We start from the raw sequence: 15,694 nt of genomic DNA, 5'->3' as shown, positions 1-15,694 counted from the left end.
GTTAATGTATTTGGTCTTGGTGGAATAGATTTGCTACACTGATTTGCTATTGCTGTAGTTGTAGATTATTGTTGCTGCTGCTGCTGCAAGCAAGTACAGGAACTTGCTACTGCCAATGCATACGGCGATACGATGCTGTGAGTATTTAAGACATACTGCTGCTGCACAAATAGCATATAAAATAACCCGTAGCAGATCTATACAGGTGGAGCTGGGGAAGGTGGAGGGTTTCAGAGAAACTCTGAAAGCGCGCTGCAAAATGCTCATGTGGATTCTAAACAGCCATTCAAATGTAAAGCAGCAAGCTCATTGGCTGCGAATACAACATTAACCAATCAGCTTGTGCCAAGTTGTTTAACACCGTCAATATCACCAGTTATGTTAAGACCCATCAGCCTGTGCCATCTAGAGTTTCATGAAAGAACTAGGCATGCTAAATAATTCACATTTATGTAATCATGTTTATAATAATTGAGGGATGAAATGAAATTGTTTTCCTGTGGTGTCTGCATTATTAGCACATATACCTACAGTAACTTGAACCCAAGACATACATTTAAAGTTGAGTGACACTTGTGTTATGAACAAAGAAAGTAGAAGAACATTAAACGCTCTCCAGTTTCTGTTTGAAGGCAGATGCTTTGTTGTCCTCAACCTCTCTGAAGTTTTACAATAACTCTGTTACTGTTCAAGTTTGCACAAAAGGTGCGAAACATGAGCTATGGCTCTTTCAGTCACAAAGATATTGGCAAGGATTTGGGCATTATGTTTCATTGATCTCAAACTGAGGACTACATCTGAATGAAACCATTGAGAGATCTCTATTATCTGCAGCTGGGAGCTCAGTTTGGCTTTAGAAGAGGACAAAACGTCAGGCAGGTCTGGAGAAAACTTTTTATGAAAACAGCCAACAATTTAAGGATTACAAAGCACCATGTATTTTCTAAACATAACCAGGACAAGGAAGTTTTCTCTAATGTATTTGGTGACCTCGCTGGATTTATTAAGTCTTAAGGCTGAAATATACAACACAAGTTTTGTCCAGATTTTTGCACCCTTTTTATTCTGGAGCAGTTGATAAATGTTGCCAAAAGTCAGTGCCAGTCTACAGATTTTGAGCAGTTGACAGATTTCACAGAAATTCATGTAGTGTATAATGGGCATACATTTTGTTTTAGCTTTTTTCAGACTATGATTCTTCCAGTCAGAGGATATCAAACATGTTTTATATTTTTAGCTGATTTTATTACATATATTGTTTTTTTAAATTATTTGTCCTGTTTCTCCTAGAAATGAGGTGCGTGTTTCTCATGTAGTGTATTACAGCCTATACACGTATTTCAGTGATGTTTTGAAACACTTACTGTATCACTGTAATTTACAGTCCAGACAAATGTTGAATCAAGTGGATCAGTGTACACATCTGAAGAATTGGCTGAAAAACACAAAGGTAAATGGTCTGAAGTGGGGTTCAAACATGTAAATCTTATTTAAACCTGGAAATAAACAATGTTTTAGTATTTTGAAAAATTCTGAAACATAAATGTAAAATAAATAAATAATTCAAATAAAAATAAAATATAAAATACAAAATAAAAAGGTTTTCACACATTTTTGGGACCCATTTTCCCATTTTATCTGTAAAATGAAATGAATAAATAAATCCATTTACGAGAATGAAATAAATCCTATTTCATTTTATTCTTGTAGCTTCATAAAATTATGGATGAACCCCTGATGTCACAGGTAATTTTAATGATGTCCTTGCTATGTTTCTGTGCCTTGACTGTGGTAGGACCAATGCTGTTTATGGAGGGTCAGAAAGCTCACGGATTTCATCAAAAATATCTTAATTTGTGTTCCGAAGATTAATGAAGCTCTTACGGGTTTGGAACAACATAAGGGTGAGTAATTAATGACAATTTTCATTTTTGGGGGAACTATCCCTTTAACACACTTGACTCAAGACAATTTTTTTTTACCCCTAAATCCTTTAAACTCTCAAAAACATGCTAGATTTCACAAGCAGATGCTCGCACATGCCCAAACATTTTATCACGGTTGCGGGTGAGTCAAGCACGACATACGTGCCAACCAGCCTGCAATGACCGCAGTAAAATGTTCACCACTTCTCCACAGCATTAATCTTTAAAGAGTCTCTTTGCTGGGTTCCTCTAACTGGAACTAATTTCCACACAGCTGTTGTTTCCCTCTGCAGTATCGAATTGGAGAGAAGACGAGGGAGGGTGAAGATGAGCAAACAGCGGTTTAAAGGAAAGCAGCGTGAGTGGATGAGCGCCCCACCCGCCAGCTCCTCTCCGTTTGGACTTAATTCACCACACGCATGGAGGAGATTAACCCCAAACCACATCACGTCCACATCCGCCCCCTAGATTGCTCCTTCATTCCTACTGAGGACACCACACACACACTGCCACTAGCACAATAAACAGATGAAGTGAATGTCAAAACTGTTGTTAACTCAGCCACAAAACATTACACAGATACAAAGAAGGGATTTAATTATTACTTCAAAACCTTAAAAACAAAGTTGTGTAATTGTTCAGTGGTCTGAATATCAAACGGCCCCAGTGGAGAAATGGTTTAGTAGTGTGATAATTGACTAACACATTGTTAGACTGTATCTGTTATGATGTTCTTGATCATTGCAGCTGCAAACCATATGGTGCACTATCCTACTGTATCCTGTAAAATGACAACAGAACTGAATCATCATGCACTGTACTGAGTTTTGGATATGAGGACAAAAACAATCCTCTGGGTCTGAACTATCATTTGAAGACCAGAAATATTACAACAAATAGGACAATTAAATATATATGCTGGTCATATTTATAAACCATTGGCCAGATGTCGACTTGGACACCTTCTAACAGCAGCTATACAAGCTTCAATTCTATAAACAACCTAAACATCCATTCCTATCACACTATTGTGCTTCCACTGTTTGTGTATCAGTGTGAATCAAGCAACTTCAATTTATCATCAATTTATACTCAAGCAAATGTTCTCTCAAACTACCAGGTAGTCAAGAAGAGGAATGAAAATATGGTAACTGCACTTGAGCTCAAAGTAGAACATTTTGGATCCCAACCAAGGGGAAAAAGGGTCACTTTGCGCTACATCATATCTGCTTCGCTGAGCAAAATAATGTTAAATATGCATCAGTAATCTTTTTTTTCCTGTTTGGTCAGCATGCATCGTTTCTTGCATCTGGTCAGAGACTTAAGAAGGCAGATCGTATTTTAAAATGAGAGTAAAAATTCAGGTAAGTTTACAAACTTGCAAATGGATGAAGGTTTACTAAGCACAATTAGCATCTAAACATCAAAACTTCAGAAAACTTCAGAGAAAGAGATTTACCAGGTCTTACCATCAGTGGGCGCCATACACATGCAGTCATACTGTGTGACGTAATCGATTTTATAGTCTGAGTTGATGGGGTGATAATGAGCCAACTTCAGCATCTTCTTGAAGGAGTCATAGATGAAGATGAAGCTGATGAGCGAGGAGAAGCCCTCCTCTGTAAATCGGGTGAAATACTGCACCAGGAAACTGGCGTCAGTGGCCACAAGGACTAGACAGTAGAAGGCCGACCAGAGGCCGATCCAAAGACGGAACTCAAGGTAGTCAAAGTCATGCTCCCTGTGGACGATAGTATGGACAGAAAATGAACTCAAGTCCCTCCAACTTTCAAATCATCCAGAAATGAAAACTAAACTACCATTCAAAGGTTTGGGGGTGGTAAGTTATCCTTTGTTTTTGAAAGTCTATTCTCTGCTCACCAAGGCTACATTTATTTGATCAAAAATAAAAATAAAAACAGTAATATTGTGAAAAATGTTTAACATTTAAATAACTGTTTTCTATTTGAATATATTTTAAAATGTAATTTATTCCTGTGATGGCAAAGCTGAATTAATGCAGTCATCTTTGTCACACGACCCTTCAGAAATCATTTCGATATGTTGGTTTGGTGCTCAATGTTGAAAACAGTTGTGCTGCTTAACCTTAGATTTAGTTTACTGCTAGATGGTGAGTATATGCAGTAGTTGGTTTGTGATGTCACGTTCTGAACAGAGATGATGAAGCACCTGCTGAAGTTGAAGAGCAGCCTTTCAAACACCAGCACCGGCCCCGTACTGCTGAGGATTGTCAGAGGCTGCCCAGACAGGAGACAGAAGACTGCTCCAGACACTGCTGTACCCAGAAAGCTCTCCAGCACACCCTTCACACAACACAACATGAAGAAGAGTCAAAGGATTAGGAAAAAACTCCACGGAGGCTCACGCTCTGTGGAAAGAAAGTCTGTTAAAGTGTGTTTAAAGCCCTGTTCACACACATGACTAGTTTTCCGTGTTCACAGACATACTTTGTGATTTTATCCCATGCGAAACTATTCTTTCTCTCACACAACCTCAATAAAAATTACAAAGCTAATTACCTACTGTAGTTTTTTTTAGCTTAAAGGAGAAATATAATCTAAAGACCTCACTCTCAGAAATACCTCTGCTCTTAATCAATTACTTCATGTACATAACTAATAATGTACATAATGTTAATCCATACTTTCAATGGATTTATTATTGACATCAAGCACACTGTATCATCTACCTGAATTTAATAAATATATTTTTTTACCCATACATTTAATTAAGTGTTGCACTTTCATAATGCCCATATCCAGACCATAGACTCTCACTCTCATTATTAACTAGCCCTGTCCAAATCAATACATGAAATCACAGGCGTCCTCTGTTAATAACTGAAATACAAATATTGTTTGGAAAACTATTTCCATCTGAAGTAGTGCTTATGAGACCTGTTGTTGAACTACCATTGAAGAGAAGTGACTTCATGTTACAGTTGGGCTTTGCAGTTTAATTCCTGCCTGAATCAATCATGTGTGTTTTTCCTCACACAATCTAAGTTAAAATGACCTTTTTATGGCTAACTCAGGCACCCTCTGTGAAATCTACTTCAGTCCAGGTGGGAATGTCTGTGATTGTGGTATACTATTTACCACTTCATCTGTCTTTTGACCTTCATCAAACACCGTAACTAAAGTTAAATATCTTATTATGCTACCTGGTACACCTTCATTAAGGGTTTAAGTCTTTTTGTTGAGTAAAATAACAAACAATAGTTAGTGGCTAAAATGCTCCTGACATCCCATTAGTTGTAAAAGGAACAGTCACTATAGACCTCATCTTAATTAATTCCCTCATTTAATGTTTTCGATTAATGTAATAATGTATACATAAATAAATCTTTAATCAAGAATCCTAATAGAAGACCCTCTGCTACTAGCTGACAAATACTGAAGGGCTTTCCTGAGCCGAAACATTGACTAGCCAATGACGTGTGAAGCAGACCTTAGCATTCATCTAAATATATGAACTGCAAGACTTTAACTTACTAACATGACCTTTGAACTAGAGGTAACATTTCAAAAGGAGGTCAGAGAAGAAGCTGCTCCCAGTTTGTGTCAGTTAAAGATTGACCGAGATTGAATTACACTATAATCCCAGCCAAGGCTGGACTGATTCTTATTAAGAAAGACTCGGGCACAGAGAGCACGTCACATCCGTAAGCTCATGCAGTTTCTCATGGTTCGCAACTGTATCTTCACCTGCATGTTCTCTGTGGCATCGCCCAGCAATCCTCCAAACGTGATGGCATTGGTTACTGTTCCCAGGTAAATGAAAAGAATGGCAGACAAAGACTGGATGTGTAGTGCATCGTAGAAATCACTGAAGAAAAAAGGGACTTTTCTTTTGATATCAAGAATAAGGCCTCCACAAAACCTGAAAAACAAAACATGATATGATATATGATATGATATGATATGATATATGATATAACAGATCTTAATCTGCCTTCCTCTAGACACAAAATATATTTTCCCTCTGTACAGTGGGGTTAAAAAATCTGAGTGAAACTCTGGGATTTAATTTAAAACTAATAATAAACCATGCAACAATTACAAAAATTGCAGGACTTTGAAAAATAAAAGTTATGATGAACATTGAACATGAAATATTACTTTTTAGTATTTCTAGGCAAAAGAGGGATAAACCAAACACTAAAACAATTTGAAATTCATGTTAATTGTATGAACTATTATTTAGATATATAAGTTCTACCTTTAACAATATTAAAAATATCAAATACTTTAAACAGTTGTATGTTTATTGCTATTATTAAATGGTAACTGGGATAAAAAAAATTAAAAAAACTTTTAGCACAAAATACTAACAGTGCACAGAAGTTCTTTGCCAAAGGTCAAGACGTTTGTAAAACTGTACTATACTCGAAAAAAATCAAATCTAATGATAACAGTCTGTACTCCGTAAATGGAGCACATGCTGACTTCAATGTTTTTCGAATATTAGGATAATTCTAGTAATTTCAAAAGTCAAACAGACCTTTATCTGAACTAAACCATGGTTTTCAGAGGTTCGGCATAATCTGTTCCTTCAGAAGAACTTATACAAACATTAACTCACTTCCCCGTCCTCTTCAGCTCATCGCCTACTGCGTGCCCCCCGCCCCCATGTCCACCGCTGTGAGGCGTGTCTCCGTTCATCTGTGTGCTGTCCCCTCCAGCATACATGTTCTTTCTGGACAACATAAACACAGAGATTGTTTAACACCATACTTAATGGTATTAATGCTCAAAAATAACTGTTATAGAGTAGGAAAGTGAGAACAGAGAAAGAAAGATGACAAAAGACACACTCAGTGGACTTTTCTTTAGTCATTTTAAAGTCCCCAGCCTGAAATTAATAAAAAAAAAATAAAAAAAATAAAAAACCAAGCTCATACACTGGTATCTTACGCAAATGTCTTATGTAATATGAAATCAAATACAAGATAGACATGGTAATGCCATTTTATTCTCTAGGATAATACATAATCTGATAAAATGATCAAACAATAGATAAAATGATAAAATACCAGATAAAAAGACAGAGATACAGAACGACTTAACTATAGATAAAATGGTTAATTGATAAAATGATAAGATAGACAGACACACACACACACACACACACACACACAGATAGATAGATAGAAAACAGATAATTAGGGGTGGCCGATATGAACAAAATATCACGTTTATGAGAAATGTTATTTCACGGTAACGATATATCTCACAAAACAGTTATTGTTAAATAGATTTATATTTAAATATGGTATTTATGATATCAAAAATGTTGACACCATAGAAATTTCTGAATTCTTGTCACCAGTGTCAATATCACAAAAAACGAATACTAGCCTAAACTAAAAAAAATAAAAATAGCAAAAACTCAAAGCTCACTGAAGACAAGTAAACAGTCAGCAATTAAATAAGAATAAGAAACGAATTACAAGCAACAGGACAAAAAAACTACAGTAGAACAAATAAAATAGAAATGCTACATACTTTGTAGGCACAGAAACAGTTTCTTCCCTCAGGCAATCCATCTTATAATTGTGGAACACACAACACTATTTATACACTTATACACTTATTTATCTAACACACATACTTAGTCTACATTTCGAATTTGCACATAATATACCTGTACATACAAAACTTTCTATTGTAATATACCTGTACATACAATTGTCAATTTGTATATTGTTATTCCCTATTTACTTGTTCTATTTTTATTTTTTATTATCTGTGTTTTTGTCCTGTCACTGTCTTTCTGTTGCACTGTGGAAGCTTCTTTCACAAAAACAAATTCCTCGTATGTGTAAACATACCTGGCAATAAAGCTCATTCTGATTCTGATTCTGATTGTAAAAATTAATAAAATGTACAAAAACAGTCCATATTCTTCACTGAGCAAATTAAATATATACTACCACTTATTACAGTTACAAAAGTGATTTAGCTGTCACTTTAAGAGCTGCCTGGATCCAATATACTGTTACACATGTGTTTTTTTCTTTCTCAGCTGCTGCTTTCACTTAGGACCTAATTTACTGTGTTTATGAGAATACTTACTAAGACAGGCGTTTTGACACATATATAAGAGTGTATATTCAAGGCCTATAAAGCTGCAAAAATAACTCTGTTCAATACTCCAGCGCTCTATGATCACCGTCTTCAAGTTCGCGCGCATCTCTGACATCGCTCAGAAACAGACTATCTCTCAGAGAGTGCGCACACATAGCGAAGTGAGTTCTCTTTCACTGCTGATTGCACTTCAATGGCTTAAAATAAAACAAAATGTGTGCAACCAATAAGCTTTCCTGGCCACATAGCACAGCAACGTCATGTGAGCATTTAACCATGATAGAGACGATAATCTTTAACGGTTGGCAACTGAAAATGATAAAACAATAGGGAAAGCAATAAAAGAACAGAGCAATAGATAAAAGAACTAAAAAAAGGATAAAACAATTGATGACAGAACTGTAGACAGACAAAGATAGATAGATAGATAGATAGATAGATAGATAGATAGATAGATAGATAGATAGATAGATAGATAGATAGATAGATAGATAGATAGATAGATAGATAGATAGATAGAGTATACCCAGTTCAGTCTTGTTTACATTCAACAAGCCATGAATGAGTGTATGTGTTCTATTGTGTGCAGTGTGTTGTGTACACTGAGTGTTATGCTGGCATGACTGACTGTTGCAGGCACACAGCTCTGCTTTATGGGTAATGCGGGCTGGTACAGATTGAGGTGGCAGGACGAGGAGGCAGCCTGCTGTCACTTCACCTCAAGCCAAAGAGAAGTGACGTAATTTCATCTAATTAACCGCTCCTCTACACTAAATGAATGAATGGATGACCTGGTCAACTGGCCTTTGAAACTACTTCCAGACCGTGTGAGAAATACATTATGTAACACACTGTAGATGGCTTAAAGGGTTTGGCTATTTATATATTTAAAAAAAGACACACACCCATTTTACTGAGCTTCTACTTGTAATTTGTAACAATAAAACAACAAAATTACTTTAATCCTTCAAGAACTGGCAAACTATATATCTGACACATAAAGGGATATCCTCAGAAATGCTATTTCATCATTTTTTGAGTCATTTCAAAACAGGAACATTGACAGACTTTGATTTGGGATATTGGTGGGGCTTCAGCAAAAGAAAGTGTGAGAGGCTGATATGGGCTTCCTACATCAATTACCTTTTATCTGAAGATGGAAGGGATTTTGGAGGCTCTATTCTGATGGCAGGGTCCCATTCTCCAGGAGGGAGGACAATGACCTCATCCAAGAACTCGTCAATGCCAGCAAGGAGATCTTGTCTGTCCTTGGCTTTGTACGCAATTTCATGGAAGACCTTGATAAGAGAACTTTGATTACTGGCCAACTCTCCCCATACATGACTAATTCAAGCATAAACCTTTTTTTGCTATATATATTATAACAGAACATTTCAGGCACAGCTACTCAGCATCAAAACATATATGGTATGTTCAAACATTTAATGTTTGGGATTGACAGGTCTGACTATTGAATTGACCTGTTTGAATTGGTCTATTCATAGAGGAGTGGCTTGAATACTGCTTTTAGGATTTAACTGAAGACCAGCCCCATTTCTATTATGGCGATAATTTGGGGATTTTTAAAACAGATATTAAAATTAAAATTTAATTAAAATTAAGATTAGAAATTAAAATTGCTAAAACTAAAATAATAATAACATAAAATGAAAGCTAACTCAAAATAAAAAAAAAAAGACTAATAAAATGATAAAAAGCATAAACATAGAATTAAACTACAATAAATTAAATGTAAAAAAAAATCTGATACAAAATATTAGTAAATTAGTAGTATAATTGTACGTAAATAACATTAAATTAACACTGGTTCTGTTACAAATTGCAGTAGTTAAAAATTAAAAAAAAAAAAAAAACATAAAAGCAACAGTATTTAGCACTCTTAAACCATTTTCTGCTGTTGCGTGAACCAAAAAATTTTTTTAAAGAAAAATAGGACACTACATTTTCTAAGATTAGTCTGTACGTACCTCATCGGACATCAGAGTAGCAATGGCTCTACCAATTTCATGGTATGACTTGGCTTTGCCTTTGGGTCCAAGAAGAATGAACAGAAATCTGGGGAAGATTATAACAAATTTTATTAAACCTAAAGTAAAACATACACCTTTTCTACTGGTTTAATAAAAGCCTCTTTTTGAACTGAACACCCCTCCACCACTACTATATTTTCCTCCGTGGCTTTGTGGGATGAAAGCAGGCCATACCTGGTGGGCACAGGCACTTCAGTCAGCGCCCCCAACATGACAGCCTGCTGGAGCCTCACAAAGGCCACAAAAGGACTGTCCAGGAAGTCCACTTCTCCAACGAGAACATTGGAAGCTTCAGCATCTCTGGGCAGCTTCTTCATGAACTTGTTCTTCAGCTGAACACATGCAGGATGGGATTTTAATGAAATTCAGTAAGGAGGAAGAACCAGATAAACAATGTGCACAAATCAAGTTCCAGCACATGACCTCATTTAAACATACTGCCCAGCTGGCATTCTGTGCCAAGACTTTCACGAAGAGGTGATGAATCCAACAACTGCAACTGTCCAACTAATGGAAATTACAAAGATTGGTGGCTGCATGTGGGATTGTTCAATCTAGGGTTCAGCAAGGGCCCACTGTGACTCCTGCATTCTTTTGCTCTCAAAACAGAGGAACCAGTGGTAACCAGTATAAAAACTGTTAAATTAATTTTATTTATATGGGTTGTTGTTGTTCCTACCAGTGATAAAATGAAGGCCAACTTCAAAGGCAGTGGCATTTACTAGCTCAGACTTTGAGGTCATGCCAAATGTGAAATTTACAAGCCAAAGATAATTAGTACACCCTGCTCACATAACCATAAATTGTTAAGCAACTCCAACTTGTGCCTCCAAGGTCATTATTGCGAATTTTAACAGCTAAAAGTGTCACAATTACTCAAGCTTGGTGCATATATAAATGACTTATATTACTTGCAATAATGTAAAAATTAATTATTCTTTAACAATAAGACTAGCTATATCAACATGTTAATTATAAAGCTTATAAATCACATTTGACAGCTCTGCTGATAACTTGAAGATGGGGTTACAATGTCAGTCATTAATAAGCCAATTCCCCAGTATACTTCCAATACATAAACAATAACATTCCCTCCTGAAAGTCTTATTGAACAGTCAGAGTAAGCAGTTTCGTTAACCATTGACGGAAGAACGTTGGAAACGCAAGCACAATGGAAAACATTTAACCTGGAGCACCTGAGCACATGATGGGACAGACCTCACACTCATCAACAGCACTAGCATCATAGATCATTTGTTTTGAAGGTCTTGCTTGTATTCCATTATTATACTGTTGCAAAACCATCCTAATACTGATTATCATTGAATTACTGTTGTGAGATCAAATAAGCATATATCCTGACGCATTAACAAGTGTATTAATGTAATGAATGGGAAGACCTTGTGTCTTGCTTTAGAAAAGATGACTTGTATAAACTTGATATGATTTGTCAATTCAGAAAGTTTTTACAACTTCTCAAAAAACACTGATGACTCCTCTTTTTTTAAATATGTAGACACTAGTTAAGAAAGATAATATTCTATTTGTACATGTAGATGTTTTGAAATCTGCTATGCTTATTTTCCCCTTGTTTTCTTACGATTTGGTTGCAATAAAAAAAACTACCATATCTCTGATCATTAAATCTATTCTATTCCCAGATGTAAAGAGATAGTTCACCAGTAAATGAATTCAAAACTTATTTTTTTCTTGATGTTGATTGACTGGAGTGAACATTTTGTTAAAAATAATCAGTTAAAGACACATGATCTAATTTCATGGTGCCTTTGAGTGATTTTAAAGACGCCTTCCCCACTTTGTGGGAAAAACCTTTATAAACACTGAATTCAACTCGTGCTGGGAATTTAAAAAGAAAAGATACCATAGAGTGACAAAAATCATGACTAAATGAAACTAAAGCAAGTGAAGAAGTGGTGGCTACAGATGGAGGGGAGTGATGTCACTGATGTTAACTGGAGGCCAGATTATAGACAGCATTACAAGAGGAGCGTAAAGGGATGATTAAGGTATTAGAAGGACACACCTGAAACAACCCATAGTGTTTTTCTCAGACTTATATGAATGTTTACCTCTGAGCTTCATTATCTAGGAGTCAAACATGGGTCATCAGACGGTTATGTTCCATCAGTTAATTCATTTCAGCAGCACAATATTCTGAATTCAACACCATACAAAGCATTTTTTACAATGTACGTGTTCCTATTTTATTACAGTCAACTTGACCTATTAATATATATCACACTCCAAGCAACTTGCATTAACATCAAATATCACATCTCTAGCTATCCAGCTCTCTAGCAGGTAGTATGTGATGTGGAAAGGCTTAGCGTGATCTCTGATACTGGATTACTTCCATCACTAGAGCAAGCAAAGGTTTATTACATCAGGCCATCAACAAGGTCTGACAGCCTGCATTTGGAACGGAAGACTTCCTGTTGCAGCTAATGCGAATTGAGCACTGTCAAAATCTGAAATCTCAGCAAATATCTTTAAATAAATGCTTTACAACTCAGTGTTGCTGTTTTCTTCATACTGTATTTGCCTTGTTCCCATAACTCTTTATAAATCATTTTTTCAAAGCTTGAAAGACTACTAAATTCATGCTACTGCCTTAAGTGGGCGCTATTTCAGAAGAAAAAAGTTAGGGTTGTCCTACACTACAGAAAAAACCCTCAGGACTTCATCCTAAGAATCATGAAATGGATATTAAGTTAAATTAAGCTATTAAGCTAAATTCACAACAGCAGTTTATTACTGTATTGACCCGAATATAAGACGACCCTGATTATAAGACGACTCCCCTTTTTCCAAATGTACCTTTTGGAAAAAGGCTTTTTGAAAACCACATCTTTTTCTTAAATTATTTTCATAATTGCATATTTTTCCTATTTTAATTTTTGTTTTGAAAGTATGGTAATACTGGTAAAATGTACCAACAATGATACCATAAAATAACAGGTAGCCCATCTGAATTACATAACATTTGTGACCCTGGACAACAAAACTAGTCTTAAGTCACTGGGGTATATTTGTAGCAATAGCCAAAAATACATTGTATGGGTCAAAATTATACATTTTTCTTTTATGCCAAAAATCATTAGGATATGAAGTAAAGATCGTGTTCTATAAAGATATTTTGTGAAATTTCTTACCGTAAATGTATAAAAACTTTTTGATTAGTAATATGCATTGCTAAGAACTTCATTTGGACAAATTTAAAGGTGATTTTCTCAATATTTCGATTTTTTTGCACCCCGACTCCAGATTTTAAAATAGTTGTATCTCAGCCAAATATTGTCCGATCCAAACAAATCAATGGAAAGCTTATTTATTCAGCTTTCAGATGATGTATAAATTTCAATTTCGAAAAATTGACACATAAGACTGGTTTTGTGGTCCAGGGTCACATTTAGGCTATCCATCTCATAGTAGCCTACCAAAATTTTATTAACAATAGAAGTGAAATCTCAGTGTAGTCATCAAATCTGGGTACTGTCTTACATTTTAAAATCACTTACAGAGGAAATTTGTTCCCATCAGGCTAACATGACAGTCACGATTCATGCCACTGTAAGCTTTTTTTTTCTTTTGTTTTCACTCATGATCTTTACAACACACATTACATGGCACAGTCGTTTTAAGCATGTTTGGCGCCACCTATTGTTGTGGGTGTATTATTGACATGTCAAAGTCTAGACCCTGAATATAAGACGACCGCATTTTTTTCAGATGTATTTCTAAGAAAAAAACATTGTCTTATATTCGGGTCAATACGGGTACATAAAGAAGTATTATTTACACGGGGAAACTACTCAAAGGTCTAAACCACCATACCAAATCACTTCATTCATGTTACTTAGGTTACCATTCATTTCCAGATTCTGTGAATGTCTAATCTCAGAAAGCAAAAAAACAAAAAAGTGTGACAAGCCACGAAGCTTTCACAGTGCATGACACGATCCCGAGCCATCCCTCAATCTGTGCTTACAATCCCAATCTGTCCATGTCAAAAGGGGCAAGGGGCATCTCCTCTGAGTCTATCAACAGCTGAGGCCTTCCAGCAATCACATCCACACTGGGTTATTCAGCACGCAGCACACGCACAGAAACACTGTCAAACATTTGCCAGCTATTTCACTTAATGCTGCATTCAGCAAGAAGGGATTCATTCCCACGTAAAAAGAAAAGATTCTACAATTCCTCTGAGGTGAACTTCTGTGAAGTGAGTTAATTTTTATGGTTTGTCACAGATTGACACCACCCTAATGACCTCTTGGTGCTCTGTCAATGAAAGCCCAAGAACGTCCCATTAGGAATGAAAGTCTGTATTTCACACCAGCTATTTCCTTGTGTTGGACGCTCCACTGCTTCTGTTCTGTTCATCTAACCTCAATGTCCTATTTTATCATTAGGAAAACATTGGTAACACTTTATTTTGATAGTCCACTTTATACATTCTGCTAACAGTAAATAACTTTGAAACTGCATGTCAACTAGTGGTCATTCGAGTATTAGTAGACCATCTGCTTAATATCTTCTAACACTTTATTTTGATGGGTCCACAACATACAACATACTGACTATATTATTCTACTAACCCTAAACCTATCCTAACAGTCTATTCTGAGAGTTAGTAGATATACAGGTGCTGGTCATATAATTAGAATATCATCAAAAAGTTGATTTATTTCACTAATTCCATTCAAAAAGTGAAACTTGTATATTATATTCATTCATTACACACAGACTGATATATTTCAAATGTTTATTTCTTTTAATTTTGATGATTAGAGCTTACAGCTCATGAAAGTCAAAAATCAGTATCTCAAAGTATTAGAATATTACTTAAGACCAATACAAAGAAAGGATTTTTAGAAATCTTGGCCAACTGAAAAGTATGAAAATGAAAAGTATGAGCATGTACAGCACTCAATACTTAGTTGGGGCTCCTTTTGCCTGAATTACTGCAGCAATGCGGCGTGGCATGGAGTCGATCAGTCTGTGGCACTGCTCAGGTGTTATGAGAGCCCAGGTTGCTCTGATAGTGGTCTTCAGCTCATCTGCATTGTTGGGTCTGGTGTCTCTCATCTTCCTCTTGACAATACCCCATATATTCTCTATGGGGTTCAGGTCAGGCGAGTTTGCTGGCCAATCAAGCACAGTAACACTATGGTCATTGAACCAGCTTTTGGTACCTTTGGCAGTGTGGGCAGGTGCCAAGTCCTGCTGGAAAATGAAATCAGCATCTCCATAAAGCTTGTCAACAGAAGGAAGCATGAAGTGCTCTAAAATTTCCTGGTAGATGGCTGCGTTGACTGTGGACTTCAGAAAACACAGTGGACCAACACCAGCAGATGACATGGCAGCCCAAATCATCACTGACTGTGGAAACTTCACACTGGACTTCAAGCAACATGGATTCTGTGCCTCTCCACTCTTCCTTCAGACTCCGGGACCTTGATTTCCAAATGAAATGTAAAATTTACTTTCATCTGAAAAGAGGACTTTGGACCACTGAGCAACAGTCCAGTTCTTTTTCTCCACAGCCCAGGTAAGATGCTTCTGACGTTGTCTCTGGTTCAGAAGT

The 15,694-nt window shown here is 36.2% G+C and overlaps 1 protein-coding gene across 5 annotated transcripts in view; it reads right to left on the bottom strand.

Moving 5' to 3' along the window:
• The window catches only part of slc4a4a (solute carrier family 4 member 4a), a 61,298-nt gene that overhangs the window by 10,241 nt on the left and 35,363 nt on the right, over positions 1 to 15,694 (bottom strand). For all 5 annotated transcript variants that reach the window (XM_058775716.1, XM_058775717.1, XM_058775718.1 and 2 more), the window contains 8 exons: positions 10,261 to 10,418; positions 10,024 to 10,111; positions 9,179 to 9,333; positions 6,531 to 6,644; positions 5,654 to 5,828; positions 4,116 to 4,249; positions 3,395 to 3,666; positions 1,365 to 1,435 (listed from right to left, as the gene is read on the bottom strand). In XM_058775716.1, the coding sequence (XP_058631699.1) occupies positions 1,365 to 1,435; positions 3,395 to 3,666; positions 4,116 to 4,249; positions 5,654 to 5,828; positions 6,531 to 6,644; positions 9,179 to 9,333; positions 10,024 to 10,111; positions 10,261 to 10,418 (1,167 nt within the window). The remainder of the gene's footprint in view (positions 1 to 1,364; positions 1,436 to 3,394; positions 3,667 to 4,115; positions 4,250 to 5,653; positions 5,829 to 6,530; positions 6,645 to 9,178; positions 9,334 to 10,023; positions 10,112 to 10,260; positions 10,419 to 15,694) is intronic.

Source organism: Onychostoma macrolepis, chromosome 05 (genome assembly GCF_012432095.1).
Source record: "Onychostoma macrolepis isolate SWU-2019 chromosome 05, ASM1243209v1, whole genome shotgun sequence".
In the NCBI taxonomy this organism is placed as follows: domain Eukaryota; kingdom Metazoa; phylum Chordata; class Actinopteri; order Cypriniformes; family Cyprinidae; genus Onychostoma; species Onychostoma macrolepis.
Note: the sequence above shows the minus strand (reverse complement) of the source record. Positions and strands in the feature narration are given on the sequence as shown.